This window comes from Acinonyx jubatus, chromosome B1, assembly GCF_027475565.1.
Source record: "Acinonyx jubatus isolate Ajub_Pintada_27869175 chromosome B1, VMU_Ajub_asm_v1.0, whole genome shotgun sequence".
NCBI classification, from domain to species: Eukaryota; Metazoa; Chordata; class Mammalia; order Carnivora; family Felidae; genus Acinonyx; species Acinonyx jubatus.
Genome location: NC_069382.1, coordinates 131729113 through 131749141, shown reverse-complemented (window position 1 = coordinate 131749141; position 20029 = coordinate 131729113). Strand labels below are relative to the sequence as shown.

The window sequence follows — 20029 nt, the reverse complement described above, 5'->3', positions numbered from 1 at the left end:
ATTATTTAACATTCTAAGTCTGCTAGATTTTTGCTATACTAGTTATTCTGCAACTTACACTTTCGCTAGTTTAAACTGAGTTTCTCTAATTGATTGCCTGGCAATCTAAAATTCATTCATTCTTGGGGCGCCTGCGTGGCTCAGTCGGTTAAGCGTCCGACTCCGGCTCAGGTCATGATCTCACAGCCAGTGAGTTTGGTCCCGCATCGGGCTCTGTGCTGACAGCTCAGAGCCTGGGGCCTGCTTCGGATTCTGTGTCTCCCTCTCTCTCTGCTCCTCCCCCACTCATGCTCTCTCTCTGTCTCTCAAAGATGAATAAATGTTAAAAAAAAATTAAAATTCATTCATTCTGTATCTGCTGCTAGCCCTGCAGTGGGTATGTAACTAGGAAAAGGCAGCTCCTCTGGGTAAAGGGGACACCTTAGGGCACATTGCAGGATGGTGAGGGCACCCCCACATGCTCCTCCATCCATGTGCCCTTGTGCAAGGCAACATATTCCCCAACCATATTTTCCAATCCCAGGTGGAACCAAAGAAAACAACTTTTAAATATATTTGGCATTGCATCTCTCTGGTTTGGAAGTAAAATCTTGATTTTTATGAATGGACATATTAAAATCTTCTGTGGAAAATATTTTCAGTGATAAAAAACAAATATAAGTATAGATGAGGAAGAGCATCACTAAGAGAAATTGAAAATACATGTCTTTAAATAAAAGAAACCCCGTATCGAATGAAGTGGCTACATTCCCTCTCTGATTGTAATTTAGACTCCCCCCTCCTACAGAGAAGCTTAAAATGCAATGGTTCAACGCTGGATTCATAACTTTGGACATGTAAAGTGAAACTCACTTGACAAGGTCAAATATTTTAAATAAACTTAATAAATCCGGGAGTAGAGAGCGGAACAAGGAAATGATAGGGCTGTCACTCAAACTTTCAAACTGAAAGATGTCTTCCTTCGTCCTCAGCTCCCACATTCAAATCCGTCATCAGAAAGACAACTTAGACTCTATAAACAGAATGTGATGCTGTAATGGGCCAGAAGCATGACTTTGGAGAGAGAGAGGCCAAGAACCTTCCTTCTGAGCTTTATAAAAAGCTCCTCTAAGCCTTAGTATTTTTAGTTATAATATTTATAACACCTACCTGCTCTTCTTTTGTTTTTTGTTTTTGTTCTCAGCCATTTTACCTACAGATAGAGTAGTAAATGAGAGTGATTTCAGAGTAGGAAATGAGAATGATTTCTGGAATCTGAGGAAAAGCAATTGCCATCTGTTATTTAGCATAATTTTACTGAAGACTTTGCTCCCTTTCTATAAGGAATGTTGGCTCTTCCAAGATGCTTTGGCTAGTGCAGGATTAGCCTTTAGGTATTTATATTTAAATTAGTTTATTTGTAAAAGTATAACCATGGATGCAATTCACTTATTTACTTTTAATTAAAAAAATGTTTAGTCCACCAAGGACTGGAGGATCCACTTTCAAGATGACTCACAAACATGGCTGGCAAGTTAGCGCTGGCTGTTGGCTAAGAGCTCAGCTGGGATTAAAGATTTGGGGACCTTGATTCTTCTCCACCCAGGCCTCTCCATGTGCCCAGGGTTTCCTCAGAACCGGGAGGCTGGCATCCAAAGGCAAGCATCTCCACATACAAGGAGAAAGCCAGGCAGAGTTTGTATTGTCTTTATGACAAAGTCTCTGGGGTTAAATAGCATCACTTCTACTGTACCTCATCAATTAAGGCAGTCACAAAGGCCTGCCCTGGTTCAAGAGAGGGGCAGGAGTATGTGGGACCAGAATCATCATTGTGGCTGTTTTTAGAAAATACAACCTCCCACACTGACTTTGTCACACACTAAATTCCTAAGCAGATTTGGATCTATTTCGGGTTTTGTTCGTTTAATCTGTCTATTGCTATATACCAGTACCATAGTGTTTTAACTGTTGAGACTTTATAATATGGTCTGTTATCTGATAGGGCTCTTCTCCCCTCATTACTCCTCTCTTCCAGAGATCTCTTGGATATTTTTGCTTGTTTTTATTCTTTTTTCATACTACTAATTTTTAAATTAGCTTGTCTGATTAAGAAGCTGTTGGTACTTTTATTGTGATAACATTGTACTCATAAAGTAATTTAAGGAACACAGACACTGCTTTAATGACGGAACTTCCCATCCAAAATCATGGTATACCTTTGTTCAAGTATTTGAAATGTATAATAAATACATTTGTTCAAGGAAAAAAAAATGTTTAATGTTTATTTTTGAGAGAGAGATAGAGTGTGAGCAGTGAAGGGGCAGAGAGAGAGGGAGACACAGAATCCGAAGCAGGCTCCAGGCTCTGAGCTGTCAGCACAGAGCCCAGTGTGGGGCTCATACTCACAAATCACGAGATCATGACCTGAGCCAAGGTCGGACACTTAAACCACTGAGCCACCCAGGCGCCCCTGGATGTACTTTAATCCTAACAATTAATCAGGATTTATGTATCTGGAAAAACAGTACACGGACCATAAACCATTTTTATTTTTGCAGTGAAATCTATTGAAGCCTTGGAAGATAGGTCCTTAAAGAAATAAGAATCAGTCTCACTTAGTCATTTAATCTTTGGGATTAAAGTAGAGACTGAAAATACATACATACATACATACATGAATACATTCATAAATGATAGATAGATAGATAGATAGATAGATAAATAAGGTTTACTAATTAATTCTCCTGATAAGGGACCTTAGCATTTCTACCAATATCTGATTTATAGAGAAGACTCAACCATCTGTAAGTAAATAATTACCTCTGGAAATTTAAGTGACTATTTTTCCCCTCTGCCAAGGAAAATGCTACTGGACTACAAGTTCCTGCTATCAGTTTTTACTAAAGGGACACAAATTAATTACAAATTTACTGAAGGATGATGGATTCAGAATAAATGTCCATAATACACTCTAAAATCAAATATAATTTTTAAGATTATATACTACCAGCCCGTCAGTTTCAATTATCACAGTGACAATGATATATTTACAAATATGAACACATGCATACTTATTGATTAATACATAGAAATAGGAATTATATATATGTATATTATGTAAGCGTACTGCCATTAAACTTCTACATAGTTTCTCAAAGTACCACATTTTCTCTGTGAAGGAAAAAATATGATATTTAAAAATCTTAGTTGTCAATGGAGAAATACAGCAAATATGTATTTGGGGATTGTGTTATACAAAGGGGCCAAAGGGCAAAATGTAGGAAAAAGATACAGTTTCTGTCCTATTGCACTGGACCACTGCCACCTCACACCTCTTATCAATATAAAGGCAATATTTGAAGCTCAATGTTCCTTATATCAACAAGGTTGCAGTTAAAGGTCTAAATTGTAAAATTAATGGGAAATAACAGGGATATAAAATGTGCTGATATTCCATATGTGGATCAGGATAATCATCTCCACTGGTCAGGGGCTAACTGAAAATGTGTGATTAAAGCTGCATCATTTAGCACAACAGTTGTTTAGGAGCTCTAAGAAATGTACCTTAGGACATGAGTGATGTTTCCAGAAACCAAGTAAAATCATCATTTGAAACCCACAGATCCAGTGTCCTTTGTGTTATTCAGGAAGTCTGTTATTTTTCATCAATACCCTGGATGATTTCACTTAAAATGATGGATACTTAAAATCAATCCTCTGGATGATTTTACCCATTTTCCTTCACACCATCAGCCTCATGACCACAAAACTCTTCTATCTAGTCTGCGCTTAAAGATGGTTAGCTGGGTCTGTGTAGCCACGTTACAAATTTAAAAACTAATATTTAACACTTGTATAAATATTGTGAATAATCTTGGTTAACTGAATCTCAGAATGAAGGCTATGACCAAAATGTTCCGATATTTCTTTGCTAGACTCAGTTATGGAAGAGTAGTAAAGTCGTTTTTTAAATCCTATGTTTGTAACTATAATGTGAATCTAATATGCACAATCTGCTAATAACACAGTTGTTACAATCAGCCATCTTCCTGGGTTATGTAAGTTGACCTTTTGCAATTTTCCACAGGTAGAAAAGAGTAACATTAAGTCTACCTTCCATGTTAAAGTCATGAAAATATCAGACTTAAGGCAATTTCTTGTATCTCACTTGTTTTAACTTTGTGAGTCCTGTGAGATACTAATAAATCCCCATTTTATAGATGTGTAAACCAAGGTTATAGAGACTGAAAATTAAATACAGTCATTGATAAAACACAATGGTAAATCCAATTATCTTAAGGCATAAGTACATTTGTAACTATAGTGACTGAACATGATAATATAAGGTATCTTAAAGCATCTGCAATTGAATCGATAATACTTAAATGTGCAAATATTTTACAGAATTCAAAGAATTTACTCACTTAAATCCTTCCTAATAATAATTAGCAATAAACAGATATTCAATATCTTTCCATCATGTTGCTGAACATTGCCAAGTTTCCATCTCTTTTGTTCTGGTACATTTACAAATATTCCATAACCTTTCCCAGCCATTTAGGGGGGGAAAAATGTGCTATTAGTTCAAGGGTGATTAAATCAGCATGTGCATGGAATAACTCCAATTCATCACTAAGATGAGAAAAGCTGTTAAAAGCATCAGTGACTCAATAGTGTCTTTTTCTTTAATAAAAATGAGCACATTAAAAAGAGGACTTACAGTAAACCATTTTTTAAGTACTTAAAGGCTATTATTATTTGAAGAAGTTTCCATGGACAGTGATTGCTCTACTAATATGGGTTGACTTTATATATGTAATTGGTAATAATATTAAAAAATATATATATAATTGGTATATTATATATCATTACATTATAATATTATATCATATTCAATTAAGATAAATGAATCCATTGGATTAATATGTGTGTATTATATATATATTTTATATTATAATATAAATTATATATTGGTTATATATTCATTATGTGTATAAATATATGGATATATATCCAAGTTAACACAGATTAATACACTGGATTATTTCCAGGGCATCTTATAACTACAATTATTTTAACTTTAATTTAACTCTAATTGGAATTTCATAAAAATTTAGTTAACATAAAATGTGTCATCTTATTTCTACATATTTAATTTTCTACACACAAGTTTTTTACAAAAAGCCACCCAAAGTCTATGCTTTTGGCAGTATTAAGCTTTCATCTTTGATATAAATATCTTATAAAAGATCACCTTGCAAAATTGGATTGGGATTGCTTACAAGTTGTTATATGCAGATGACAAAGAGAACAAGCCCAAGAAGGAAAAGAATATGGTTTTCCTTCCTGGCATTTAAACTGTACAATCAGCTCTTTCCAGTTAAAGAGCAGACCAGCCTTGGCAAGTCTTCTCTGCTTAAGTTTGGTTGCTGACTTTTGCCACCACTTTGTCAGTTTGAATCATCTTTGCAGAAAGAAATATAGAAAACAGAAATGTTTTTTGGCTGGGCAAGCAACAGCAGGATGGAAGCGAGAGAAGATAGTGAGCTCTCTGCTGTTGATTTGTTCCTATGTACTTTTTTTGTTCTGGAGCGGGTAGTAGAAACAAAAAACTCCGTAGAAACTCTTCTGATTGGAAAAATATTCTGAAAGGATTTTCTCATCTAACTCCTGACCACTGTTGTTAAAAAAGCATCTTATAGATTACAATTCCCCACCTAGAAAGCTACAGAGGACTTATTTGTTCACATCGAGCAGCAGAATCATTGTTTCTTTCTTCTTTTTATTTTAAATTTATTGAGGTGGGGCACCTGGATGGCTCAGTCAGTTAAGCATCTGACTTTGGCTGAGGTCATGATCTCATGGTTGGGTTTGTGAGTTCGAGCCCCAGGCTCTGTGCTGACAGCTCAGAGCCTGGAGCCTACTTCAGATTCTGTGTCTCCCTCTCTCTGCCCCTCCTCCACTCATGTTCCATCTCTCTCTCTCTCTCTCTCTCTCTCTCTCTGTCTCTCTCTCCCTCTCAAAAACAAATAAATATTAAAATTTTTTAATAAAATTCATTGAGGTATAGTTGACATACAATATTATGAGTTTTAAGGTATACAACATAGTGATTCTACATTTGTGTATGTTGAAAAATAGTCACACTCTAAGCCCAGTTAACCATCTGTCACGTTACAAAGCTAATACAATGTTATTGACTATATTCCCCATGCTGTACATTACATCTCCATGACTTATTTACTTTATAACTGGAAGTCTGTGCTTCTTAATCCCCCTCTCACATTTTGCCCATCCCTCAACCCTCCTTTCTTCTAGCAACCACCAATCTGTTCTCTGTATCAGTGAATCCAGGTTTTGTTTTGTTTTGTTTATTAGATTCCACATGAAGTGCAAAAATCATGAAGTATTTGTCTTTGAAATTCAGTTTGCTAATATTTGGCTTGAGGATTTTTGCATCTATGTTCATCAAGAATACTGGCCTGTAATTTTCTTTTTTTGTGGTGTCCTAGTGTGGTTTTGGTATCAGAATGATGCTGTCTTCATAAAATGAATTTGGAAGATTTCCCTCATCTTCAGTTTTTTGGAAGAGTTTGGCAAGGATAGGTATTAAATCTTTGTTAAGTAGAATTCACTAGTGAAGCTGTCTTGTGCTGGACTTTTGTTTGTTAGGAGGTTTTTGATTGCTGATTCAATCGATTTTACTAGTAATCAGTCTCTTCAGATATCTTAGTCTTAAAAGTTTATAAATTTCTAGGAATCTATCCATTACTTCTAGGTTGTTGGCATTTAATTTGTTCATAATAGTCTCTTTTGACCCTTTGTGGTATCAGTTGTAACTTCTTCATTTCTGATTTTATTTACTTGATCCCTCTTTTTATCTTGATCAATCTGGCTAAAGGCTTGTCAATTTTGTTCATCTTTTCAAAGAACCAGTTCTTAGTTTCATTGATCTTTTCTATTATTATTTTAGTCTCTATTTCATTTATTTCCACTCTGATCTTTATTATTTCTGTCCTTCCACTAACTTTGGGCTTCATGTGTTTTCCTTATTCTAGTTCCTTTAGGTGCAAAGTTAAATTGTTTATTTGAGATTTCTCTTGTGTCTTTTTTTTATGTTTATTTATTTTTGAGAGAGAGAGAGAGAGAGGGAGAGAGAGAGAGAAAGAGAGAGTATGCACAAGTGGGTGAGAAGCAGAGAGAAAGGAAGAGAATCCCAAGCAGGTTCTTCACTGTCAGCACATAGCCCCAATACCAGGCTCCATCTCACAAACCTTGAGCTCATGAGCCGAGCTGAAATCAAGAGCCAGACACTTAATCTACTGAGCCACCCAGGCTCTCCCTCTTGTGTCTTTAGGTAAATGCTATGAACTTTTCTCTCGGAACTGTTTTTGCTGCATCTTCCAGATTTTGGTATGTTTTCTTTTGTCTCTAGGTTTCTTTTTAATTTATCATGTTGTTCTATCTCTTTATATCTGTCGTTTTTACAGTATTCTTCTTATAATTGATTTTTAGTTTCATATCATTGTAGTCAGAAAAGATGCTTGATATGATTCAATCTTCTTGAATTTATTGAGACTTGTTTTGTGACCTAATATGTGATCTATTCTGGGGAATGTTCCACATGCACTTGAGAAGAATATGTATCCTGTTGCTTTTGGATGGAATGATTTATAAATATGTTAAGTCCATCTGGTCTAATATATCATTTAAGGCCTATGTTTCCTTATTGATTTTCTATCTGGATGATCCATCCATTGATAGAAGTTGATTGTTAAAATACCCTACATATTGTATTGCTTTCAGTTTCTGCCTTTAGGTCTGGTAGTATTTGCTTTACATATTTAGGTGCTCCAATGTCAGTTGCATATGTATTTACACCTGTTTTATCTTCTTATTGGAATGACCCCTTTTATCATTAGGTAATGCTCTCCTTCTGCCTCTTTTATTATAGTCTGTTTTAAAGTCTATTTTGTCTAATATAAGTATAGCTACCCCAACTTTAATTTTGTTTCCATTTGAATGAAACGTCATTTTCTATCCTTTCACTGTCAGTCTGTGTGTCCTTACATTTGGAGTCTCTTATAGGCAGTATATAAATGTGTCTTTTTTAAAAATCTATTCACCCCTCTATGTCTTTTAATTGGAGAATTTAGTCCATTTACATTTGAAATCATTACTGATAGGTATGTGCTTATTGCCATTTTGTTTGTTGTTTTCTGGCTACTTTTGTAGTTCTCTCTTTTTTCCCTGGTGGCTGGATGACTTTCTTTAATGTTTTATTTAGATTCCTTTCTTATTTTCTTTTTTATATTTACTATAAGTTTTTGCTTTGTGCTTTGTGCTTTTTGCTTTAGGCTCACATATAACAGCCTATTGATATAACAGTCTATTTTTAAGTCAGTAGCAACTTAAATTTGTACACATTCCAAAACTCTACACTTTTACTCCCTTGACAATTTATATTTTTGATGTCACATTTTATATCTTTTTATTGGATTTGTCATCTTTTATTGTATGTAGTTTTAGTTAATTTTACTACTTTTGTCTTCTGACCTCTTTAAGTAGATTTATAAGTGATTAACTTACTACCTTTTCTATATATTTACCTTTTCCAGTGAAATTTTCACTTTGATATGTTTTCTTATTAATTTTTGCCTTGTTTTTCAGCTTAAAGAAGTCCCTTTAATATTTCTAAGGCTAGTTTGGTAGTAGCTAATTCCTTTAGCTTTTGCTTGTCTAAAAAACTCCTTATCTCTTCTTCAAATCTGAATAATAATCTTTCCAGGTAGCATATTTTTGGTTGAAAGTTTTTTTTGCTTTCAGCACTTTGAATATATTGTGCCACTCCCTTCTGACCTGAAAAGTTTCTGTTGAGAAATCTGCTAACAGCCTTATAGAATTTCATTGTATGAAACAGTTTTTCTCTTGATGCTTTTAAGATTCTCTCTTTAAGTTTTGACAGTTTAATTATAGTATGACTTGGAATTATAATTCTCTTGGCTTCCTGGTCCTGAATGTCTGTTTCCCTCCCCAGGTGAAGAAGTTTTCAGACAATATTTCTTTAAATAAGCTTTCTGCCCCTTTCTCTCTCTCTTCTTCTGGGACCCCTACAATGGGAATGCGATTCTGCCTGATGTCGCCCAGAGGTCCCTTAAATTATCTTCATTTATTGTTTTTCTTTTTGCCTCTCATTCTGGATGAGTCTATTGCTTTATCTTCTATGTTGCTGATCCATTTTTCTACTTTATCCAGTCTGCTGTTGACCCCCCTCCACCGCCCCCAGCATATTTTTCAGTTCAGGCATTGTATTCTTCAGCTCTGTGACTTCTGTTTGGTACTTTCTTATATTTTCTACCTCTTTGTTAAAGTTCTTACTATGTTCATCCATTCTTCTCCCGAGTTCAGTGAGCATCTTTAATAACCATTACTTTCAATTCTTTATGAGGTATATTACTTATCTCTGTATCATTGAGTTCTTTTTCTGAAGTTTTGTTTCATTTAGAACATATTTCTGTTTCCCTATTTTGTTTGACTCTGTGTTTCTATGTATCTGACAAAACAGCTACTTCTTTCAGTTTTTATCCTTCTTATTCAAACTTTCCCTAGCTTTTGGGTTTCTTGAACCTTTGTAATTGTCTAAACTGCCTGATATATTCTTGATATAGCCCCTAGTTGAGGGTGTGCTAAGACTTTTCAGTGATCCAAGGAAAAGAATCTCATTTAGCACCTGGTTTCAGGCTGATGGGAGCCAGACCCTCAGGCAGCAGCTTTTAAAGTCTGCAAATATATACAGTCCTGTGGGACTGCATTTATAATACCTGTTGGCCTTTAGACCAGGAGATCTGGAGGTGTCCCTGGGTGAGTTGCAATTGGGATTCCAGAAAAACTTATAAGCTCCTTTCTGGGAAGTCTCATCAAACTGAGCTATCTATAGTCAAGGGAGTACGCAAGTATGATGTATCCTTGCTTATGTTCCCTAGGAGCACCTCCTAGACCTCTAGATGTGTGGGAAACTGGAAGCCTGTCCATCAGGCTGAAGCTCCAGGCTAAGTAAATAGGTCTTTTTCATAGGAAGATTGGACTTGTGTTTCAGTCAGCTGTGTACCTCCCTGGGGGTGGTGGCCTGTCAAGAGGTGTCTTTCTGATTGTTACAGTTCCATGGAGTTCTGGAATGCCAGTCCTCTTGGCCACCAGGGTCAGGTGATCAAGGGATGTCCCCTGTGTAGATTACACATGGCCTCTGGCTTTAACAAGGCAGCTGAAGAGTGTACTAGGCAGGGTATGCCTGCTAGCTTCAGAAAGGCAGCAAGAAAATGTCTTGTTTATGCATGCCTGCAGGCTTCAATGATGCAGCAAGAGAGAACCCTGTCAGTGCAGGCACTAGCTTTAGGCTGAGAGCGGAAAGATGTCATAACTTCTTGTACTTGTCCACACCAGCCAGGGAACAGGGAAGAGTTACAACTACCTGTGCTCTCCAGTTTCAGCAAGTGCTATAACTGCTTACCCCAAACTGTCCCAGCAATGCCATGATGCCATTTCCAAGCTCACTTGCTTGTGCTAGCAGGCTGTGTGAAGAGTATAACGATGGCATCTGTTAATGCTTCTGTCTCGAAGGAGGATCTCAACTGTCCTCCACTCCTCCAGCCAATGACCTCAAATCAGCAAATGATTCTCCTTCACATATAATCTAGGTATTTTTCAAACTGCTGTTTATTCACTTGGTCGTGGGAAGAGCAAAACCACACATGAGCCTTCCAGGAGGGGAACATCAGTTTCCTATGGCACTCTGAGATCCCCAGACATCAGCCCCATTGGTGCTCCAAACCAGACATTCTGAGGACTCATCATTCTGGTGCACATCTCAAGGGCTAGGGTGCCCAATGTGGGACACAAGCCCTTTGCTCCTTTGGGATATGTGCCTATCTGGTGAGATCCCTCACCATTGTATGTTGCTGCACTGGGGGTGGGATTTTTACAAGATTGTTTCTCTGCCTCTCCTACCATTCTCAATGTGGTCCTTTTACCCTTTGTTGTGGAGAAGAGTTCATCTAGTTTTCAGATCTTTTCCATATGAAATGATCCATATGTAGGTGTAGACTTGGGAGTCTATGGGAGGAGGTCAGTTCAGGACATTGCTACACTGCCATATTGGACCCTGCTCAATCATTGTTTCTTTCTGTTACAATAGATTATCTTTTTTTCTCAGAGGTAGAAAGGAAATTTTCATTTATTCCCAAATATTTTGTATTAGATTTTATTTAATGATTCTCAATAATGACACTGTTGGTCCATCATCCATGGTGAATGATAGCATAGTAGTGATTAATTCCTTTTGAAGATATTTTGCTATTGCCTGTGTTCCCCTGATAGTAAATAAGCAATGAGGCAATTCAAAGAGAGGAAAGAAAGTATAGGAACCCAATAATAATTTAAAGTAATTGAAACAGTAGAAATGAGAATCCATTTCAAACATAAGTACCAATATGCCAACATTTACACTTGAAAAGTAAAATCCTTCTTACACAAACACACAAAATTTTATGGTGACACATGCAAACAAAAATTGATTCCTCCATGTTTTATTCCTGGTTATAAATAAAATAAAGCAAAACAAATGAATCATCTGTTTCAGATTGTCTGCCCCACATCCCAGGATCCCCAGATACACCCAGTTTCCAATATCTCCCAGTCACTACACTCAGAATTGTATGGGACATTCAAAACACACAAATTTGCGTTTTCATAGACAGAGAAAAGGTCTGTGGATTTTAGAGATATGTCTGAAAATGGATGTGTGTTTGATGTAGGGGATAGGTGGATAAACTCCCCAGTGACAAAAGGCAATAAGAAGGAAATTAAAAGGCTGTGGAGAGGACACATTAATACAACAATAGATACTCAAGAGAAATAAAACATTATAGACATGAGTTATGATAAATAAAGATATCTCAAAGCTAGGTTGAGGAAGAGGGACAAGGGACAACTATATTCATGTCTAGAAAGGAATGTGCCGGAATTGTGGTGTCCTGTACAGATGGTAGAGTAGCGAATTGGAAGATGAGGAAGAAGAGGATGCCATCCTATTTCTATCCCTTCATCTTGGTCTTTGCTAGCTTTATTTCCCTCAGCTGTAACCCAAAAACTAATAATAATCCCAGGAAGCTCCAAGGCTAACATTTTGGAATTCAGGTGTCTTTTCTGACAAATTTGCTGATAAATTTATGGTAAAACTGGATTAAAAATTTTACTCAAGGACACATCATTTATTGAAATCTATTTCAGTTAGTATACCTAAGAACTAAGATGATTTCTGTCCTGTACAAGGAGAAATAGAGGCTCAAAATGCCCAAAGAAATTTTTCGTGGATTTTCAAATCTTTCTGGTACAGTCTGCTAACTTCTTGAGAAAAATGGTGTTTTGGGTCTATTTTTAAATCATTAAGGTCTACAGCTTCCTTTCACTAGTGCCCTTACTTTCTGTGGCTGTTTTATTTAATGGAAAATAAAACAATCCCAATGAGTATTTCAGCATCTGAACTGAGAAATGTAGGAAAACTTTCTCATGTTCTATAATTTTCCTTTTAAGAAAGGTAGCCAGAAATTCCTCTGCTTTCTCCATCTCCTCTCTTCCTTCATAAGATTTTTTTTTCTTTTTGTCTTATTTCCTATTTCATTTTGAAAGTTGTTCATAAATGCAGTGATATCCCAAATGGGATTCCCACTCCCCGGGTAGTATACAAGACATCTAATAGAATGCAGAAAATATAAACATATATTGTAATGTAGAAAGGAAATTAAAATTACTAATATTTAATAAACAAATTAATACTGGTCTCTCCCAAACACAGTTTATCCCCTGTCCCCTAGCAGCTGGTTACATATTACCTACGGTAAAAAAATTTTTAAAGGAAAATGGAAATTTCATGGTTTGAAGGGGATTGACAGAGGCACCCTAAATTCCTTCCTCTGAAAACATTATAGTTCGGTGTGCCTGCTCTAGGAGATTTATCTTTACTATACCAACGGTATTCGTGTTGCTGCCACAACAAACCACCACAAACTTAATTGTTTAAACAACACAAATTTATTACCTGACAGTTCTGCAGATCAGAAGTCCTTACATGGGCCTCACCAGGCTAGTCAAGATGTTAGCAGACTGGTTCTTTCCTGGAGGTGCTAGAGGAGAATTTGTTTCCTTGCTCAATTGGGTTTGTTGTGAGACTCCAATTCCCTGTGGTTACATGACTCTAATGCAGCCTTCTATTTTTCTTACTGATTGGCAGCTGATAGCAATTCCCAGCTTCTAGGAGCCAGACCATTTCTTGGCTCATGACCTTCTTCCTCTAGCTTTAAAGCCAGCAACAATAAGCAAGCCTCTCACATGTCTTAAATCTCTTATCTCTCTTTCCCCATTGCATCTCTCTGACCCACTCTTCTGCCTTTCTTTTCCACTTTTTAAGAACTCATGTGATTAAATTGATCCCTCTGAATATTTCAGGATAATCTCCCCATTTTAAGGCCTTAACCTTAATCACATCTGCAGAGTCCCTCTTGCCATGTCAGATAACATATTCATTGTTTCTGAGGATTAGAGTCTGGGCATCTTTGGGGGACCATTACTGTGCCTATCATGCCATGAAATTACTTTGTTCCACAAAGAGATTCAACTCATGCCTGCAGCATAATTAATAAATAATAAAAACTGAAAATAAGAATTCCTTTAGCTGTTTAAATGTTTGAAATGAAAGGCTTGGTCCATCGTTAAAAATATTTAACTGTTCCATTTTTCAAATTGCAGAAACAATTACTGATTGACATTAGGTAATTACTAAGCAAATTTCAATAAAGGCTTTGATATATTTGATAAATGGGGTTTAAATGCTAGTAAATGATTTAGTGAGTGCACCAACCATGCACAGCTGCCATTTACATTGACTAAGAATTGAGAATGAACTTAAAACCAGTTATCAAAATGAAGTAAATGTTTAAAACTTATGTCCACAGAAAACCTGTACATGGATGTTTAAAGCAGTTTTATTTATAATTGCCAAAACCTGAAAGCAACCAAGATGTCCTAAAGTAGGTGAAAGAATAACCTGTGGCATACCTAGACAAGGAATTATTCAGTGATAAAAAGAAATGAGCTATCAATCTATGAAAAGACATGAAGGAATTTTAAGTGCATATTACTAAGTGAAAGAAGCCAATTTAAAAAGGCTATATTCTGTTTGATTCCGACTATATGACATTCTGGAAAAGGCAAATCTATGGAAAGAGTGAAAAGATCACTGGTTGCCAGGAGTTGGGAGTAAGAGACGGATGAACAGGTGGAGTATATAGGATTTTTAGAGCGGTGGAAATACTCTATATGATACCATAATAATGGATACATAACATTTTAATTTGTTTAAATCCATAGAATGTACAACACCAAGTATAAATCCTAATGTAAGCTATGGGCTTTGGTGATTATGATGTATCAATGTAGGGTCATCATCTATAATAAATATACCACTTTTGCTGGGGATGTTGATAATGGAGGAGGCTATGCATGTGTGGGGGCAGGAGGAACATGGAAAATCTCTGTACCTTCTTTTCAATTTTTCTCTAAGATGTTTTGCTCTAAAAAAAGTATTAAAAATAAAAAATGAAGTGAATCAGATTTTGAAATTGTTTTATGAAATATAAAATTACGGTGTAATGAACACTACCACATTGTTGTCATCATAATTACATTATATCAAATGAGTGAAGAAAAGTTGTAAAGTAAAATCTGTTTTTAAATAAAATTGATTTCATCTTTATCTCATCTTTTAAAAGTATGCTTCTAAATGGGCATTACTAATGTAGCAGTAATTTATATAACAAATAAGTATATTGATCTAAGTAAATATCCTCAATAAATAAATAAATAAATAAGTACATAACATACATACATACATACATACATACATACATACATATTTATAGTACATGTCCTAAATTTTTACTTATGAGTTATCAAATTGAAAATTATTATACTAATAAGTTCATACTAAATACATTTGGTGGCTACATTACAAGTCAAAACTACATAGAATAAATGCTTATCAATCTGATATCATCACTTTTGCAAAAATTTTACAGAACAGTTAATAAGGTTTTGATTTGTCACCATTTCAATTTGCCACTGAAAAATGTCATTAAAGAATGGTTATTAAGGATGCCCAGAATTTTTCCACTTTGGAAACATTCAACAAACATTTTAAAAATACCACTTTTTCTAATAGGTAACTGAATTTTAAACATAGAACTTTAAAAGTCACAGGAACATTTGACATATAATTTATACTTACTTAGAATGCAGGGAATTTTATTTGCTGGTTATCTTAACACATATTTCTTGCTGCTAAAACATCCAAAGAAAATTTTCCAATGCATTAGCAACAGCTAGAAAACCTCCACTTTTCTTGGTTTCTCCATGGTTGTTGTATAATGGACATTTTTTTGTGAGTAGAAAAACTAGTCACAAGCAAAATCGTAAATGTTTTTAGCACATGGGCAATGAGTTACAATAATGCTTATAATTTTACTTTTATTTGATAGAAAGTATTCTTCCATTCTCAAATCATGCTATATTTAATTATGTTTATTTGTGTGCATGTTTATGATTAGTTGACATACACAGCATTGTTCCCTTTAAAAATACAGGTGAAATAAGTCAGAGAGAGAAAGATAAATAGCATGATTCCACTTATATATGGAATCCAAAAAAACAAAACAAGGAGACAAACAAACCAAAAAACATACTCTTTTTAAAATTTATTTATTTAAATTCAAGTTAGTTACTGTGTAGTATTGGTTTTAGGAGTAGAACCCAGTGATTCATCACTTACATAAAATACCCAGTGCTCGTCCTAACAAGAGCCCTCCTTAATGTCCATCACCCATTTAGAGCATTCTCCCACCCACCTCCCCTCCAGCAACTCTCAGTCTGTTCTCTGTATTTAAGAGTCTCTTATGGTTTGCCTTCCTCTGTGCCAAAAAACAGAATCTTAAATACAGAGAACAAACTAGTGATTGCCAGAAGGGTGATGGATGAGGGGATAAGTGAAATAGATAAAGGGGATTAAGAAGTACAAACCTCCAGTTATAAAATAAAGAAGTCACAGAGATGAAAAGTATAGCATAGGGAATACAGTCAATAAGATTGTAGTAATGTTGCTTGGTGATGGATGGTGACTACTTTTCATGGTGAGCACTGAGTAATGTATAGAATTGTTGAATATGTTGCACACATGAAACTAATATAACACTGTATGTCAATTATACTTCAATCAATCAATCAATCAATAAACAAACAAATAAATAAATAAATGTTAAATCCATTCCACTTACCAAACTATTCCCTGAGCCCCAGAGCCAATAGGCTTTAAGTTCTGGTAGCGCTTGAGAACTGTGAAGGTTGAGTCTCCCACTTCCACACTGTAGAATTGGTTGTCAACTTTGCTTTTGCTCATGTTGTAATGTTTGGCAATATATGACACATCCACTTGTTTATCGAAACCCTATGAAAAGAACAATAAAAATGTGAGACAAGCGAGCAACCAGAATGATCATGAGCTGTAGAAAAGCCTGTTCTTTTAATGATTACTAATTCATAGTCATCTATCATCATTATATAAACCTGCATTTCATATGCAAAATATGTATTAGTCTATGTAAAATAACCTGGAGTAAAAGAACTTAGAAAAAATACATTAAAAATATTTGGTTTTGGTATTAAAACTAATAATAATAAAATAATCTTAGATTAGGTCTACATAATCTTTTTTGAAATGTTTCATTAAAACCATTTAATTATTGAGCCGCCTGGGTAGCTCAGTCAGTTAAGCGTGGAACTTCCGCTCAGGTCATGATCTCACTGTTCCTGAGTTCAAGTCCCGCAATGGGCACTGTGTTGACAGTTCAGAGCCTGGAACCTCCTTTAGATTCTGTGTCTCCCTCTCTCTCTGCCTCTCCCCCACTCACACTCTTTCTCTCTCTCCATCAAAAATAAAATAAGCATTAAAAAATAAAAAAAAAACATTTAATTATCTATGAAGCAAACATCTACCAAACATATATTGGGCCCATATACTATGCTAGAAACTTCAGAGGTGATTCCTGATCATCCATTATAAGAGATGAGAAAGGATAGAAGATTGTATCTATATCCCTTTTCAAAAAGAAGTGAGATACAGAATAATGTGTAGTTTTAATTTTTTAATTAGGTAAACTTGAATTAAATGGTGTTGACTTCGTTTGTTCTCAATAATGCCCAAAATGTTATTATCCTTCATTAAACACTGAACAATTTTAGTCCAAATTAACAGTATTCTAAAATGACACATGACATCTTTTTATTCTTTACAAGCTTAGATTTAAATATGTTGATTGTTGTATGTTTTGTTTATCTTTAAGACAAGTCCTACTATTTATTACATTTAGCAATGGAAGAATTTGTCCTTGTAATTTGAATTATAATTTGTGAATATAATATAAATATCCATTATCCATGATTATTGTTTATCCATAAATATTTTTTTACCATAAATAAATTTATACTGCATTTTGTGACATTAAATAATTTCAACTCTGTAGCTGGAAAGGGCCTTACAAAATATTGTCTAGACTATTTCTTGTGACACACACTGGTGGATGCCTACCCAATAGTCACCCCCTCTCCTTCTTGCTTGATTTTGTTCAGGTTTTGAGCACTCTCATATTCTGTAGCCTCCTCCCCATACCCAGAATTGAAAACTGAATAATTCTCTTTAGAGGTGACATTGACCCTTAGTGGTATTTGGGTGATTTGTGGGCATGTTTTCGTATACCATATGATAGAAAATGTGCCTTGTACTTGGTTGGCTTATTGAATAATGCTAGTTTTCCTGCAATGAGTGGGACATTCAGGAATAATTTCTTATACAATGAATAGTTTCTTACATACCTTAGACTTTTGAGTTATGCCAAAGGTTTAATTACTAAACAAACAAAACCAAAACCCTGCCTTAATGTTCTGAGCCTAGAATCTAAACTAAAGGATCTTTGTATGGTTTTAACACACATTGACTTCTGAAAACCTGATTCTCACATAATTTGAAGGAAGATTTAGACCTCCTTTGTCTCTGAACCTCTGGTTGGTCATAATACCACTGTCCTTAGAGATTTTAAAATAAAAATTTCATTTCTAAATCTAAAAAAATTGAAATATAAGTACAAACTAATTTGCCCCTGCATGCTCTTGGAAAGGGAACCAGACACTACAAGTAATGTAAATGAGGAGACGACAGTGTGGACTGCATGGACATGAGTGGCAAAACCTACGAATCGAGAGCAATCTTATGCTAGCATCTTACAAGCCCAGACTCAAAGCAGAATGCAAGTCACAGGCACCCGCCTATGACTAGAAGACATATGGTGGCAGCAATCCAGTAGAAATGCACACAGACCTCAAAGAACAGAGTGGACTATAGATGAGGAATCCAGGTTGTTTAAACTGAAAATTGAAAATTCAGGTAATTTATGAATACAATAAGGAGAGGTCTGAAATTCAGGAGACAGTCCAGGAAGCACGGAACAGGAAATTAAACAAGACTATTAAAAATCAGGGCATTGTAAATTTATTCAAGGAGACAAAAATGGGATTTAGAATTTAAACAATGAGTGTGAACAACAGCAAAAACCAGAACATTAATATTTAAGCAATCCTTGATGTTAACCACAGTATCAGGAACTTCTCTCCATACAACAGTCCATTTTTACTCTAGGCTTTTTGGGTATCTCAGCAGACTAACCACCATTAAGGTCCTTCCCCCCCCCCCCCCCGCCCTGCTACCTGGTGTTGAAAGGTAAAAGGGTAACTGCTGCTAGACTAACAAATGAATTCATTTGTCAAGGTTAATTTGGGATGAAGGAAGTGCCGTAACTTCATCTGTGTGTTCTGGCCCTTTTTTACATCCTTTAACGTCCTCATTTCTGACCACCCACAAAATTCTCAGCACAAACTAGCTTCATCAAACCTACATTATCCATTTCTATATCCCCCACTTACTCTCTTCACTTCTGAAATGTCACTTGTTCCAACTACACCTCATATATATACTAATCTTAAGTAATATTTTATGTTCCAGACACTTGACTTAATGCTGTATCTTGGTACCACCCCACTCCTTCAGACTTGCCTATGGCTTTTCTAGCTCAGTTTTCAGACTAACCCTAAGAGATATTCTACTCAACATTTACAATCATTTAATCTAACAAATACTGATGATGTACATATTATGTGCCAAATTCTGGGGTTGGCCCTGGAAAAACAACAAAAAGAGAAGGTCTCTGTCTAGATGGAGGCAGTCAAGTAAGCAAGTAGTTAAATTATGGATGATATATTCTATAGTAGAATAAAGAAAAGGTGGTGGAAGCAAACAAGGAGTAGCAACTAATTGCTTGCATTCATTCATTTTCATTAATTCATTCATTTACTATGTATAATAAAAACAACTGCTAGATGCCAACCCACAGGTATAAATTGGTAATTCTTGAGAGGAAACATGATCAGTGTTTTCCCTGGACCTCCCTTCTAACTGGTTTTCAAATGTGAATGAGCACCTGAGGAGCTTGACCAAAGGCAAATCACTGTCATACCACATTGGAGATTTGGGTGTAGACCAGCACATAAATCCTGATAATCTGAGGATTAGATTGCCAGGCAATCCAGGTGGTTCTGACTTGAGGAACTTGAGATTTGAGAATCTGACTTTGAGAAAGACAGCATTACAGCAGTCATTCTCAAGATATGCTTCCTGGAGCATCAGTATCAGCATCACCTGGAAACCTGTTAGAAATGCAAATGCTCACTCCCGCCTCACACCTATTGAATCAGAAACTCTGTGGTCAAGGCCCAACAATCTGTCTCATTAAGCCCTCGAAGTATTCTGACGCATGTTGAGAACCATACACTATAGTGGAAGGATCACCTGAAGACTTTGAATCCGAACTTATACCTCTGCCTGACATATTTGAAAAGT

The 20029-nt window shown here is 35.6% G+C and overlaps 1 protein-coding gene across 13 annotated transcripts in view; it reads right to left on the bottom strand.

The window, feature by feature from the left end:
- The window catches only part of MAPK10 (mitogen-activated protein kinase 10), a 310137-nt gene that overhangs the window by 118883 nt on the left and 171225 nt on the right, over window positions 1–20029 (bottom strand). For all 13 annotated transcript variants that reach the window (XM_015067345.3, XM_053216135.1, XM_053216133.1 and 10 more), the window contains one exon: window positions 16359–16528. In XM_015067345.3, coding sequence (XP_014922831.1) covers window positions 16359–16528 — 170 coding nt within the window. The remainder of the gene's footprint in view (window positions 1–16358; window positions 16529–20029) is intronic.